The sequence below is a fragment of the Lepidochelys olivacea genome (assembly GCF_965140295.1).
Source record: "Lepidochelys olivacea isolate rLepOli2 genome assembly, chromosome: 18".
NCBI lineage: Eukaryota > Metazoa > Chordata > Testudines > Cheloniidae > Lepidochelys > Lepidochelys olivacea.
Window position 1 is genome coordinate 7,157,095 of NC_140428.1, and position 13,212 is coordinate 7,170,306.

Sequence of the window (13,212 nt, forward strand, 5' to 3'; positions counted from 1 at the left end):
ACAGAATTTGCACACACCTGTTTTATTGGGTCTCCTCTCACCTTGTCGAGGACCACATCACTAATGGGAGGCAGCCCTTCCGGTTTCTGTATACAGGCAGGCATGAACTGGAAATCCAGCAGGAACTCCCTATCGTACTGCTTCTTCCCTTCAGGATCCATGGGCTTCCACTGTTCTGTAATGATAGAAGATGGCTAAGGTTCATAGGCAACACAAAGAGCTTTGCTCCTGGAGAGTACACTTTAGATAAACCTGGAAGAAGGTATCTTTGGCTAAAATTGTTTTTTTAATTTTCACTTAGAAATAAACAAGTTAAATTGTCAGAGCATAAGCAATGGGGAACACACAGCACAGTCCAGGAGGAGTCACATAAAGTACTAATGTCACCAACTTTCACCCATGACTAGATGCTAGAGACAATAAAAATCCAGGATACAGCTCTTAAGTAAATAGATTCAGGAACGGAGGAGCAAAATCAGAGAGATTTTGAAAACAGGGCAACAAAATGCTTTGACTTCTGAGCACTCTATCCTGGGAGTGGAACAGAGTTCAAGTGCAGCTTGAAAATGTGAAAGTTTTTTGCTTTACAATGTCAATGCTCAAGGTAAGACAAATGGCAGAACCATGAGGGACAAGCACAACTGCAGCTGCGCAGTCTACAGAAAATTAGCATCCGAGGATCTGGAGCCATGATTTTCTCTGCTGGCAGCAGTGTTTAAAATTAGGATAGAAAAAAACCCCTCATTATCTACCTCTCACAACTGTTGTTCTTCAAGATGTGTTGTTCATGTCCATTCCAAGTAGGTATGTGCGCGCCGTGTGCACAGTTGCTGGAAGGTTTTCCCCTAGCGGTACCCGTCGGATCGGTTTAGGCACCCCCTGGAGTCATGCCTTCATGGCACTGCATATGGGGCCCTGCCAACCCGCCACTTCTTCAATTCCTTCTTGCCGGTTCACTCCAACAGAGGGATAGGCTGGGGGGTCTGGAAATGGACATGAGCAACACATCTCAAAGAACAACAGTTATGAGAGGTTTCAGAGTAGCAGCCGTGTTAGTCTGTATTCACAAAAAGATAAGGAGGACTTGTGGCACCTTAGAGACTAACAAATCTATGTGAGCATAAGCTTTCGTGAGCTACAGCTCACTTCATCGGATGCATTCAGTGGAAAAAATGCACTGAATGCATCCGATGAAGTGAGCTGTAGCTCACGAAAGCTTATGCTCAAACAAATTTGTTAGTCTCTAAGGTGCCACATGTACTCCTTTTCTTTTAACGGTTATGAGAGGTAGGTAACTGGTTTTTCTTCAAGTGCTTGTTCATGTCGATTCCAATTAGGTGACTACCAAGCAGTACCTTTGAAGTGGGGTTGGAATTCACTGACTCACCGACTGAAGCTCTGCTCTGCCAAATGCTGCATTGTCCCTGGAATGCTGTGTAATGGCATAGTGAGACATAAAGGTGTGGACTGATGACCATGTCGTGGCCCTGAAGATCTCCTGGATCGAGACCGGTGCCAGGACTGCCGTCGAGGAATGTGCCATCAGTGAGTGGGCAAGTATCTTTGTCAAATCCTAATATGCCCAGATACAGGACGTGACCCACGATGAAATTCTTTGGGAAGACACCAGGAGGCCCTTCATCCTATCTGCTACTGCAACAAAAAGCTGGTTCGATTTTCAAAATGGCTTTGTCCATTCAATATAAAAGGCCAATGCCCACCGAACATCCAGGGAATGGACTTTTTGTTCCCGGCTATTAGTGTGTGGCTTAGGGTAAAATACTGGGAGAAAAATGTCCTGATTGGCATGAAACTGAGACGATCTTTGGAAGAAAGGCTGAATGAGGCCGAAGCAGTACCTTGTTCTTATATAAGAAAGTGTAAAGAGGTTTGGATGTTAGGGCCTTAAGCTTGGATACCCTCCTAGATGAGGTTATTGCCACCAGAAATCCCACCTTCCTTGACAGGTAGAGTAGTGAGCATGTTGCTTGGGGTTCGTAGCGGGCCCCATTAGTTTAGAAAGCACCAGATTGAGTTCCCATGTAGGAATCAGTTGTTGTACTTGCAGGTATAACCTGTCAAGTCCTTTAAGAAAACAGCTGGCCATTGGGTTAGCGAAGACTGATTGGCTGGCAACCCCTGGGTGAAACACCGAAATGGCAGCCAGGTGAACCTTTATTGACGACACCGACAGTCCTTGCTACTTTAAGTGCAGCAGATAGTCCAAGATGAAGGGTACTGATGACTTCATCGTAGAAATATGATTCCATAAGGACCAAATTGAGAATCTTTTTCACTTGGCCAAGTAGGTGGCCCTTGTGGATGGTTTCCTACTGCCAAGGGCCCCAAATATGTCAGCTCGAGTGGATTTAACCATGAAGCCTCCATGCCGTGAGGTGGATAGATTTGAGATTGGGACGCCAGAGATGGCTGTGGTCCTGGGTGATCAGGTCCGGAACTAGGGGCAGGATGATCGGGGTGTCCACTGACAGTTCCAGGAGAGTGCTATACCAGTGCTGACAGGGTCAGGTTGACGCTATCAATATCACCAAGGCTCCTTGCTTTCTGCCCTTGAGCAGAACCTTGTGGGCAAGTAGAATAGGCGGAAATTCGTAGAACAGGTGGTCCTTCCAAGGAAGGAGGAATGCATCTGCAAACGAGCCCGGGCTGTAATTCAGAAAGGAGCAGAACTGCTAACAACTATCTTAACTATTCACAGATTAAACTAAGAGACCACTAGGGGATCACTCAAGCCACGAACAAGAGAAGAGAACGCTCCAACGACTGTCACTGGAGGTAAGAAGGAACTGAACAGGTGGTGGGTCGGCAGGACTGTACATGCAGCGCCATGAAGGAGCAACTCCAGGAGCACCTGAACCATGACGACAGGTACTGCTAATGGAAAACCTTCCGGCGACTGTGCATGCAGCATGCACACACCTACTTGGAATTGACATGAGCAAGCACTTGAAGAAAACATCTACTAGCTCAACAGCCAGGTTGATTAATCAGGCTCATAAATGGGGAAACACACTTTTATCTGAAGAAAAACATCTGAGATTCTTTTTTGTGTGTTTTACTGAGACTGAACAGCATTGCTCTGTTTCCTACCTAATCCATCAGTCTATTCTATTAAACTTTTCTTCCTATGTCTTTCTGCTCTTTCCTCATTTAATTCCTTTGAACCTTGAGTTCAGATTCTCTACATTATGACATCATCTGCACCCCTATGACCACAAAGAGAAACTTGTTCCAAACAACAAGCTTTTCATTGAGAAAGAAAATATACCACATACAAAGGATTATAATACCTAGACCTTTTACAGTGTTTTTCACCCACAGATCTTAAAGAGTTTTTATCACTATGCCCATTTTACATATGGGAAAAACAGGGTCAGTGCCAGTTCAGTGGGCGAGAAATCCAAATCCAGCAGCCTGTCCACTGGACCACACTGCTTCCCCACTTGTATGTGGATAAATATTGAAAATAACAAAAATAATAATTACATACACACAACTTTTTTTCTTGGAAGTTTGCTAAAAAGAAATTATAGTGTGAAAAGTAAGCAGCTAGTAAATGTCAGAGACAGCCTTCTTACATATAGAGCAAACCAAGGCCAAATGGAGAATTCTTCCTAAAATCTACTAGAAGGAAAATCTGTATAGCTTTGAAAAGATCTAACAACTGAGGATTATTGTGCAAACTAGTCAGAATAAAAATGAATAATAAAATGAATAAATGAAGAATAAAAATGAAGTGCTCTTTGCTTTCAAAAGGGATTCACTTGATTCATTCCTTTTAGGAACAAGTTACAGCACGGCCAAAATTAGTCTATGAACCACCCAAAAAGCCTGAAATTTGTAGGACCATTGACTCTGCCTGACATGTTTCTATTAAAAGACATCTTATAAATTGCAGGTTTATTTTAAAATCTGTTTACCTGATAAGTAGGTGGTCTACCATAAATAGATAGGTTTCAGAGTAGCAGCTGTGTTAGTCTGTATTCGCAAAAAGAAAAGGAGGACTTGTGGCACCTTAGAGACTAACAAATTTATTTGAGCATAAGCTTTCGTGAGCTACAGCTGGTGCCACAAGTACTCCTTTTCTTTTTTCATAAATAGATAGTAGACTACCAGAGGCTTTTTATTTTTTTTTGGTAGCCATGCTATGAATTATCATGCTATCAACAGATGTGCTTCTTTCTGCAAGTTAATATAAGAAAAGCTACTCTGATCATCAACAGAATGGAATGCTGCAGAAGCAGCAGCAGTGTAATTGGACTGCAATAGTTCCTCATCGCCTATATTTCACTCCCCAGCTTTGTGTCCATGTTCCCTACCTATTTTACTTAACACTTTATATTTATTAAGCTCTTAAGGAAATTGTTTCATTTATTCAGAGGAAACCGCATCTGGAAAATAAAATACTTGAAAGTTAGTACTAACACCGAGTAAAGAACATCGCTTCAGAGTCTTTGCTAAACAGGGAGACTATACAGCAGTTCAGGCTATACAAAATAAATACAATCATTAATAAAAGAAAACAGGTATAGCATCTATAACACTACATACCAGGAAAGGTATTGTCTTCTTGGAACCCACACTCTAACCATTTGACAACAGAATAACATTTCATATCTTGATTAGGGCTAGATAACTAGGATTGGTCAGATTATTAACATACATTATTTATTTTTTATTCAGCATAGACTTGTAAAGGATCACCTTCTCCAACTGGGACCAATTTAGAAATGGAAGGTTTTGAATGTCTAGATGTAAATCAGAGGCCAGTAGGTTAGATTAGATCATATGCAACCCTCTGGCATTAAAATATATGAAATTGTATAACTGGGTAATTGTTTTAAAATAATACAACTGGGTTTGGTATTCAGTAGTTAAATCTGACAGTGTAATCTTTTAAACCCACTTTAAATTAATATCTGTTGTTTTATATTACAGCAGAGCTACTATTCTAATGAAAAGATCTCATGGTTCTGTTTTGTGTGTCAAATATTCTCGTGTCTCCTCTAATTAAAGTTTCTAAAACTAAAAGGACTTCTCTGATCAATTTCAAAAGCCAGGCGTGCGGCAGCTACCTCACACAGCCACTTGTACTTGTGCTGAAGTCATCTACACACAGACATATAAATTGACGCAGCCAGGAATTTTCTTCTCCTCTCACCCGCTTCCTCTCCAGTTCTCTCTTCTCTTTCACCACCAGAAAGGAAAAATGACACTTTCAATACTGTCTCCTCCTAGAAGGGCTCTCTAGGCTTGTAGATTAGCAAAATCGCAACACAGCTAAATACTGTAAAACACAACATCTCCCCAGTGTGAGTACACTGCTTTCAGTCCATAAGCACCCTTCTTTTCTTAGGGCCTATGTAGCATTCCTTACTCATCCTGAAGGAAGGGGGAAAGAGAGAAAAGCAAAGCATGCATGCATTCAGGCAGGCTGGAACGCCGGATTTACCTGGTTTATACTGGTATTCTAGCCCTTCACCAGAGCTCTCTGTGGAGCCTGAATTAGCATCAGCTCCTTCACTCTCTGAAACACACTCAGCTCCATTACGTATAGGCTCTGCTTCCTGCTCTCCATTTTCTTCCACAACTTTTGCTTTTTTAAGTTCAGAGGTATCTCTTTCCAGGTGGAACACATGTCTCATTTTATCCTGTTCAGATTCAGGTACTTTGTCACCCGAAAGTTCCTCTTCTACTTTACGCTGAAGCAGAAGCAAGAGAGAGATTCTGATTAAAAACAACACCCTTTCCAAGACACTCCGTATGTGAAGCGGCTACATACTCTTCACTACAGCACATTTGCACAACACTATAATGTATATGTATCTTAAACTGTGACATGTACGACTATAATGAAACAGAGTAAATAAGATCATTTACTCAAAACACAGTATCTCATTTTCTGAAGTAACCCACTGTCAATTAACATTGTAACTGGAATGGCTTAATATTACCTATAAAGTCTACATGTACTGTTGAGTTAGAATGGAAGGAACAGTTAAGCCCTGTAATACGATGATCAGGAGTAACAGATAGGAATCCAAACCCATGCAATCTCTCACTCCCTCATCTGATGGGAAAACAGCAGCTCCACTAGTGCAGAACCCTGTTCATAGGGGTTGTTTCTCTAAATGAAAAACACCCGCTGCAAATTGGAGCAGTTTCCAATAAATAATGCTAATGTAACACACAAATGTAATTTCATCTGGCTGCTATTTCTCAGGAAACCCCATATTTTGTATGGTTTCAGAGTAGCAGCCGTGTTAGTCTGTATTTGCATATTTTGTATGTTATCCCTGACTATTAAATTTTAAAATGCTCCAAGGGGACAGCCTTATTCTGATGACAATCAGTGAAGTACTAGGAACACAATTTTCCTGGGAGAAGTCCAGATTCAAACCACATTCATCCATTAAAAGAATGGTGTAATTAATTTATGATGCTCAAAAGAAGAATTTGATCACTTTCCTATCTAAAACATAGCATTCAAAAATGCTTTCTGCACTGTTCTAAGTTTCAGAGTAACAGCCGTGTTAGTCTGTATTCGCAAAAAGAAAAGGAATACTTGTGGCACCTTAGAGACTAACCAATTTATTTGAGCATGAGCTTTCGTGAAGTGAGCTGTAGCTCACGAAAGCTCATGCTCAAATAATTTGGTTAGTCTCTAAGGTGCCACAAGTACTCCTTTTCTTTTTGTTCTAAGTAAAGAATTTGTAAATTTACTTAATTTTTCTTTTACTAAATTTGGCATAATGGCCTTGGAGACTGAGTCCTCAACTGAATGATGAAAAAACACACAGCAACTGCAAGCTTTCCTGGCATTGCCCCCTGCCAGTGTACTTCACACCCTGGCTTGGAAAAGGGCATGATGATGCACACTACATGGCTTACTCCCTTATATTTTGGGAAGCTAATATGAGGGGGCAAAGAGTCCAGAAGAGCTGGCTGTATTTTAAAGAAGCCTTATTGAGGGCGCAGGAACAAACCATCCCGAAGTGCAGAAAGAATAGCAAATATGGCAGGCGACCAGCTTGGTTTAACAGTGAAATCTTCGGTGAGCTTAAACTCAAAAAGGAAGCTGACAAGAAGTGGAAATTTGGACAGACGACTAGGGAGGAGTATAAAAATATTGCTAGAGCATGCAGGGGTGTAATCAGGAAGGCCAAGGCACAATTGGAGGTGCAGCTAGCAAGGGATGTGAAGGGTAACAAGAAGGTGGTCCTGAACTTAGGAACAAGAAGGTGGCCAGGGAAAGTGTGGGGGAGGCAACATAGTGACAGATGATGTGGAAAAAGCTGAAGTATTCAATGCTTTTTTTGCCTCCGTCTTCACAGACAAGGGAAGCTCCCAGACTGCTGCACTGGGCAACACAGTATGGGGAGGAAGTGAGCAGCCCTCAGTGGTGAAAGAACAGGTTAAGGACAGGGTTTAGAAGAGAACTGGATAAATTCATGGAGGTTAAGTCCATTAATGGCTATTAGCCAGGATGGGTAAGGAATGGTGTCCCTAGCCTCTGTTTGTCAGAGGGTGGAGATGGATAGCAGAAGAGAGATCACTAGATCATTACCTGTTAGGTTCACTCCCTCTGGGGCACCTGGCATTGACCACTGTCAGTAGACAGGATACTGGGCTGGATGGACCTTTGGTCTGACCCAGTATGGCCATTCTTATATTCTTAAGGACTATTTAGAAAAGCTGGACATGCACAAGTCCATGGGTCCAGAACTAATGCATCCAAGGGCGCTGAGGGAGTTGGCCGATGTGACTGCAGAGCCATTGGCCATTATCTTTGAAAATTCGTGGCGATCGGGGGAGGTCCTGGACGATTGGAAAAAGACAAATATAGTGCCCATATTTAAAAAAGGGAAGAAAGAGAACCCGGGGAACTACAGCCTTACTTCAGTCCCCGGCAAAATCATGGAGCATGTCCTCAAGGAATCCATTTTGAAGCACTTGGAGGAGAGGAAAGTGATCAGGAACAGTCAACATGGATTCACCAAGGGCAAGTCATTCCTGACCAACCTGATTACCTTCTACGATGAGATAACTGGCTCTGTGGATATGAGGTGGATGTGATATATCTTGACTTTAGCAAAGCTTTTGATACCATCTCCCACAGTATTCTTGCCAGCAAGTTAAAAAAGTATGGATTGGATGAATGGAATATAAGGTGAATAGAAAGCTGGCTAGATTGTCGGGCTCAACGGGTAAACAATGGGTCTGCTGGATGTCTAGTTGGCAGCTGGTATCAAGCGGAGTGCCCCAGGGTCAGTCCTGGGGCCAGTTTTGTTCAACATCTTTATCAGTGATCTGGATGATGGGATTAACTACACCCTCAGCAAGTCCACAGATGACACTAAGCTAGGGTGAGAGGTAGATACGCTGGAGGGTAGGAATAGGGTCCAGAGTGACCTAGACAAATTAGAGGATTGCGCCAAAAGAAATCTGATGAGGTTCAACAAGGACAAGTGCAGAGTCCTGCACTTAGGACGGAAGAATCCCATGCACCGCTACAGACCAGGGACCGAATGGCTAGGCAGCAGTTCTGCAGAAAAGGACCTAGGGGTCACAGTGGACGAGAAGCTGGATGTGAGTCAACAGTGTGTCCTTGTTGCCAAGAAGGCCAATGGCATATTCGGTTGTATTAGTAGGAGCATTGCCAGCAGATCGAGGGAAGTGATTATTCCCCTCTATTCGGCACTGGTGAGGCCACACCTGGAGTATTGAGTCCAGTTTTGGTCCCCCCCACTACAGAAGGCATGTGGACAAATTGGATAGAGTCCAGTGGAGGGAAACAAAAACTATTAGGGGGCTAGGGCACATGACTTACGAGGAGAGGATGAGGCAACTGGGGCTATTTAGTCTGCAGAAGAGAAGAATGAGGGGGGATTTGATAGCAGCCTTCAATTACCTGAAGGGGGGGTTCCAAAGAGGATGGAGCTCGGCTGTTCTCAGTGGTGGCAGATGACAGAACAAGAAGCAATGGTCTCAAGTTCCAATGGGGAAAGTCTAGGTTGGATATTAGGAAACACTATTTCACTAGGAGGGTGGTGAAGCACTGGAATGGGTTACCTAGGGAGGTGGTGGAATCTCCATCCTTAGAGGTTTTTAAGGCCTGCTTGACAAAGCTTTGACTGGGATGATTTAGTTGGAGTTGGTCCTGCTCTAAGCAGGGGATTGGACTATATGACCTCTTGAGGTCTCTTCCAACCCTAGTATTGTAGATTCTATGACTTCAGTTTCAACGGTCCACTTAATAATTAGCCTTTCTGCTGAATTTGCCAACTAGGGGGCAAACTGTGATGGTAGGATATATAATGTGAAAGTGTGATGTGGGCACCTGTCTACTAAGAACTGGATATTCACATAATTAGACTGTATGCCATTACTGCATAGTAAAAACAGGCACCTGCTGACACCAAGGATGAGGCTCCTAGTACATCCACCTGTCAATCCTCATTGACAGGATATACTAGGAGCAAAGACTCATGATTAATTCTGCAGATACAAGCAAATTGGTGCAACATACTTCTACAGTGGAAGGATGACAGAGCTGCAGTAAACTGATCTGAGTGATCAGAGAAAGCTGTGGAACATACAGCCTGCCCACATGCAGGGTGCTCTCAGAAGAGACAATGAATAATGCTTCCATTTACCCAGTTTGGCTAAGGGCAGGCAGTTTTTCTAGATGTGCTGATAAAGGACAGTTTTAATCAATCTGATTATAGAGTCTATTGCTAATTCCCCCTTCTTCATGACTCTTCTAATTCTAGATTTCCCCAGATAATTTAAAATACATTTTGACAGTAACCCCATAAGAATGTAAACATAATACCACAGGGCTCCCAGGTAGCTTTCTCAAAAAAGTCATGCCAGGGCTGTCATTCATCCTGGACACCAGGGTTGTATGTGCAGAACAGTTCAAATCAAGCCATTTACAAACATGCCTTATGAGCAAAAGCTTTAGTTTAACTTTCAAGTTACCTTTACATTCTTCATAGTGTACCAGATCATGAACAATTCCACCACTCAGAACATTTAAAATTATTTACCATAGCATTTGACAAATTATAACTATAGTGGGTCAGTGCATATGTAGAAGAACTGAAACAAATTTTCAAAATATATTTTTAAAACTATGAATGAGATATGTGGATTATTGTTGATAAATATAGTTATGAATGCAACACTTATGTGTGGGAAGAGGATAAATAAAATGGAACTATACTGACATTAGAACAGACCCCTGCCACATGTCTCTCATTCCCTGGAAAAGCAAGTGCTGGGAATGCTGCAGTAGCGCTCTTGCCACTCTGCAGAGTCCATCACCCAAGCTGGAAAGTTTGATTGATAAGAAGGGTAGTAACCAAGATATGGACCTTTGGGGTAGTTAAAAGCTCGGTTAGGACAACTGGGGAAGAAAATAAGATATCACTGGCTGAAAAAGTAGTGAAAACTGAGAAGGTTTTCTATCTTCAATATCTATGTATGAACTTCTCCCCACCCTTCTCCTCAACTTAGTACCACAACACGTAAAAATGTAGTTACTGCTAAAGGACTGACAGCACAGAGATGATAGCACATAGAGAAGCAGGTAATGAATTGCAGAAACTAGTTTAACTAGCAATGTGAGAAGAGAAAACCCACCAAGACAAACCGAATGAAATTAATGCACTCATATTAGTTTTTTGTTTGTCTCTGTACAAAGAGTAGAACTCTCTCAGACTTCCAACAGTTTCTGCACATTTAAACATGGCCTACATGGGAAGAGGACTCCAAAATGAGACTTTCTAGTGGCAATAGTTGCAATTCCCTTTAGTCTGCTACACATTACAGAAGTAACCCCATTAAGACTCCCAGTGTTCTGACCCTGAGAGACCCACTGCCAAAATTCTGTCCTTGAAGATGTACTGCAATAATCCCATTGAAGTCAACAGGAACTGTGCAAGTTCATCCAAGGGTTATCTTCTGTCCCTTAATACAGATGGTGGCCCACATCAGACTACCAGAAAGAAGGACCTCACACCAGTGCAAACTTGAGAGAACAGGTAGAGGGAATCTCTGATTTGCTGAAAATTTTCTCTATTCATGTAGCTATTGTTGATATGCAGGTTTGCATGACAACTTCAACTCTTTCACTTCTCGGCTTCTCCTCCAGCTTGATTCTGCCATGAAGACATAGTTCTTTGTTCATGACATCACAAATACAGCATTGTGAAGGGGAAAGGCATGCTATGCCACTCAACACCAACATCTGAGGCTATTTATTGAGCAGCTCTAATGGGCTCCAAAGCGAGACCTGTCCAATCCTTCACTTGAACTACAGTAGTTACGACGAGTGACCCTGAGCGTGGGGAGGATATAAATTAGACAAAATGAATGCATATTTAGGTATCCAAAAGATCTGCAGACTACAGATATCTGTTTAAAATATAATGGAGTGTATCTGACAGTTTGCCCCCACAATCAAGTCCATTTACACCTTCTTAGCTAAATGAGTGGTAGTGTGTGACCCAAGCTAGCTTTACAAGAGGGTTACACATTATCTTGAAAGTAAGATATAGGAAGATTACACTGCCCCTTACCTCTGTTTCCGCCTCTAACACCTCCTCAGTGGCTTGGGTCCGATCTTTTGGTTTCTTCCACATCTTTGGTGCAGCTACAGTTGTTTGGGCTGCAATACAAGTTTACGCCCATTACTTGCCAACACCAAATCATGGTTAGACTGGTCTGGTCCTGGGTACTACCTTCACTCTCACTTGAGCTTTGTTTTCAACCACATAGAAAAATAAAAATACCCAAACCATTCTCTAGAACTAAGATCCAAATGATCAGTTTTTACCAAAAAGCAGTGACAGCTAAACGGCCAGAGCAATGTTAGAACAAGACAGAATTTGTTTTACAAGCTATTTTTTCATACTCTAAGACGGGGTGGGCAAACTACAGCCCACGGGCCACATTCGGACAGCCAGCCAATTTAATTCAGCCCTCGAGCTCCCACTGGGAGCAGGGTCTGGGGCTTGCCCCACTCACATGTTCCATCTGGGGAGCGGGGTTGGGGGCTGCTCCGTGTGCGCCATGGCTTCTGGAAACAGTGGCATGTCCCCCTCCGGCTCCTACATTTAGGGGCAGCCAGAGGGCTCCAAGCACTGCCTTGTCCGCAGGTGTCACCTCCACAGCTCCCTTTGGCTGCAGTTCCTGGCCAATGGGAGCTGCGGGGTGGTGCCGCCTGGCTGTGCTTCCTCATAGGAGCCGGAGGGGGGACATGCTGCTGCTTCTAAAATGTCGCCCGGAACCTGCATCTCTGATCCCCTCCCGTGCCCCAACCTCCTGCCCCAGCCCTGATCCCCCTCACACCCTCCGTCCCAGCCCAGAGCACCCTCCTGCACCCCAAACCCCTCATCCCCAGCCCCACCCCAGAGCCTGCACCCCCAGCCAGAGCCCTCACCCCCCCATTCCCCTGCCCTGGTCCCCCTCCCGCCCTCTGAACCCGTTGGCCCAGCCTGGAGCACCCTCTTACACCTCAAACCCCTCATCCCCAGCCCAAAACCGGAGCCCGCACCCCCAGCCAGAGCCCACACCCCCTCCTACACCCCAATCCCAATTTTGTGAGCATTCATGGCCCCGCCATACAATTTCCATACCCAGATATGGCCCTTGGGCCAAAAATTACTTTACAGAGCAAGGAGTTAACAACTGGCAATACAATAATAATGTAGGAAAATACACAGCAATACTTCATACCTTATAATTGATTGAAAGAGTACTACTATTGACCAGGATACTGGGTTATACTCGATAGTTTTTTCCAAAAAGAAAAGGAGTACTTGTGGCACCTTAGAGACTAACCAATTTATTTGAGCACGAGCTTTCGTGAGCTACAGCTCACTTCATCGGATGCATACCGTGGAAACTGCAGCAGACTTTATATACACACAGAGAATATGAAACAATACCTCCTCCCACCCCACTCCACTGAAAATTTTCATGCAGTTGATAGATTTCCACTCCATACGGCTAAATGCAGTGCCTTGCATAATGACAGGTTTCAGAGTAACAGCCGTGTTAGTCTGTATTCGCAAAAAGAAAAGGAGTACTCGTGGCACCTTAGAGACGAACCAATTTATTTGAGCACGAGCTTTCGTGAGCTACAGCTCACTTCATCGGATGCATACCGTGGAAACTGCAGCA

The 13,212-nt window shown here is 43.4% G+C and overlaps 1 protein-coding gene across 10 annotated transcripts in view; it reads right to left on the reverse strand.

The window, feature by feature from the left end:
* Positions 1 to 13,212, reverse strand: part of EIF4G3 (eukaryotic translation initiation factor 4 gamma 3) — a 440,166-nt gene that overhangs the window by 113,258 nt on the left and 313,696 nt on the right. For 8 of the 10 annotated variants that reach the window (XM_084651415.1, XM_084651414.1, XM_084651413.1 and 5 more), the window contains 3 exons: positions 11,607 to 11,695; positions 5,474 to 5,723; positions 18 to 175 (listed from right to left, as the gene is read on the reverse strand). In XM_084651415.1, coding sequence (XP_084507541.1) covers positions 18 to 175; positions 5,474 to 5,723; positions 11,607 to 11,695 — 497 coding nt within the window. The remainder of the gene's footprint in view (positions 1 to 17; positions 176 to 5,473; positions 5,724 to 11,606; positions 11,696 to 13,212) is intronic. The other 2 variants (XM_084651411.1, XM_084651412.1) reach the window with 1 other exon arrangement.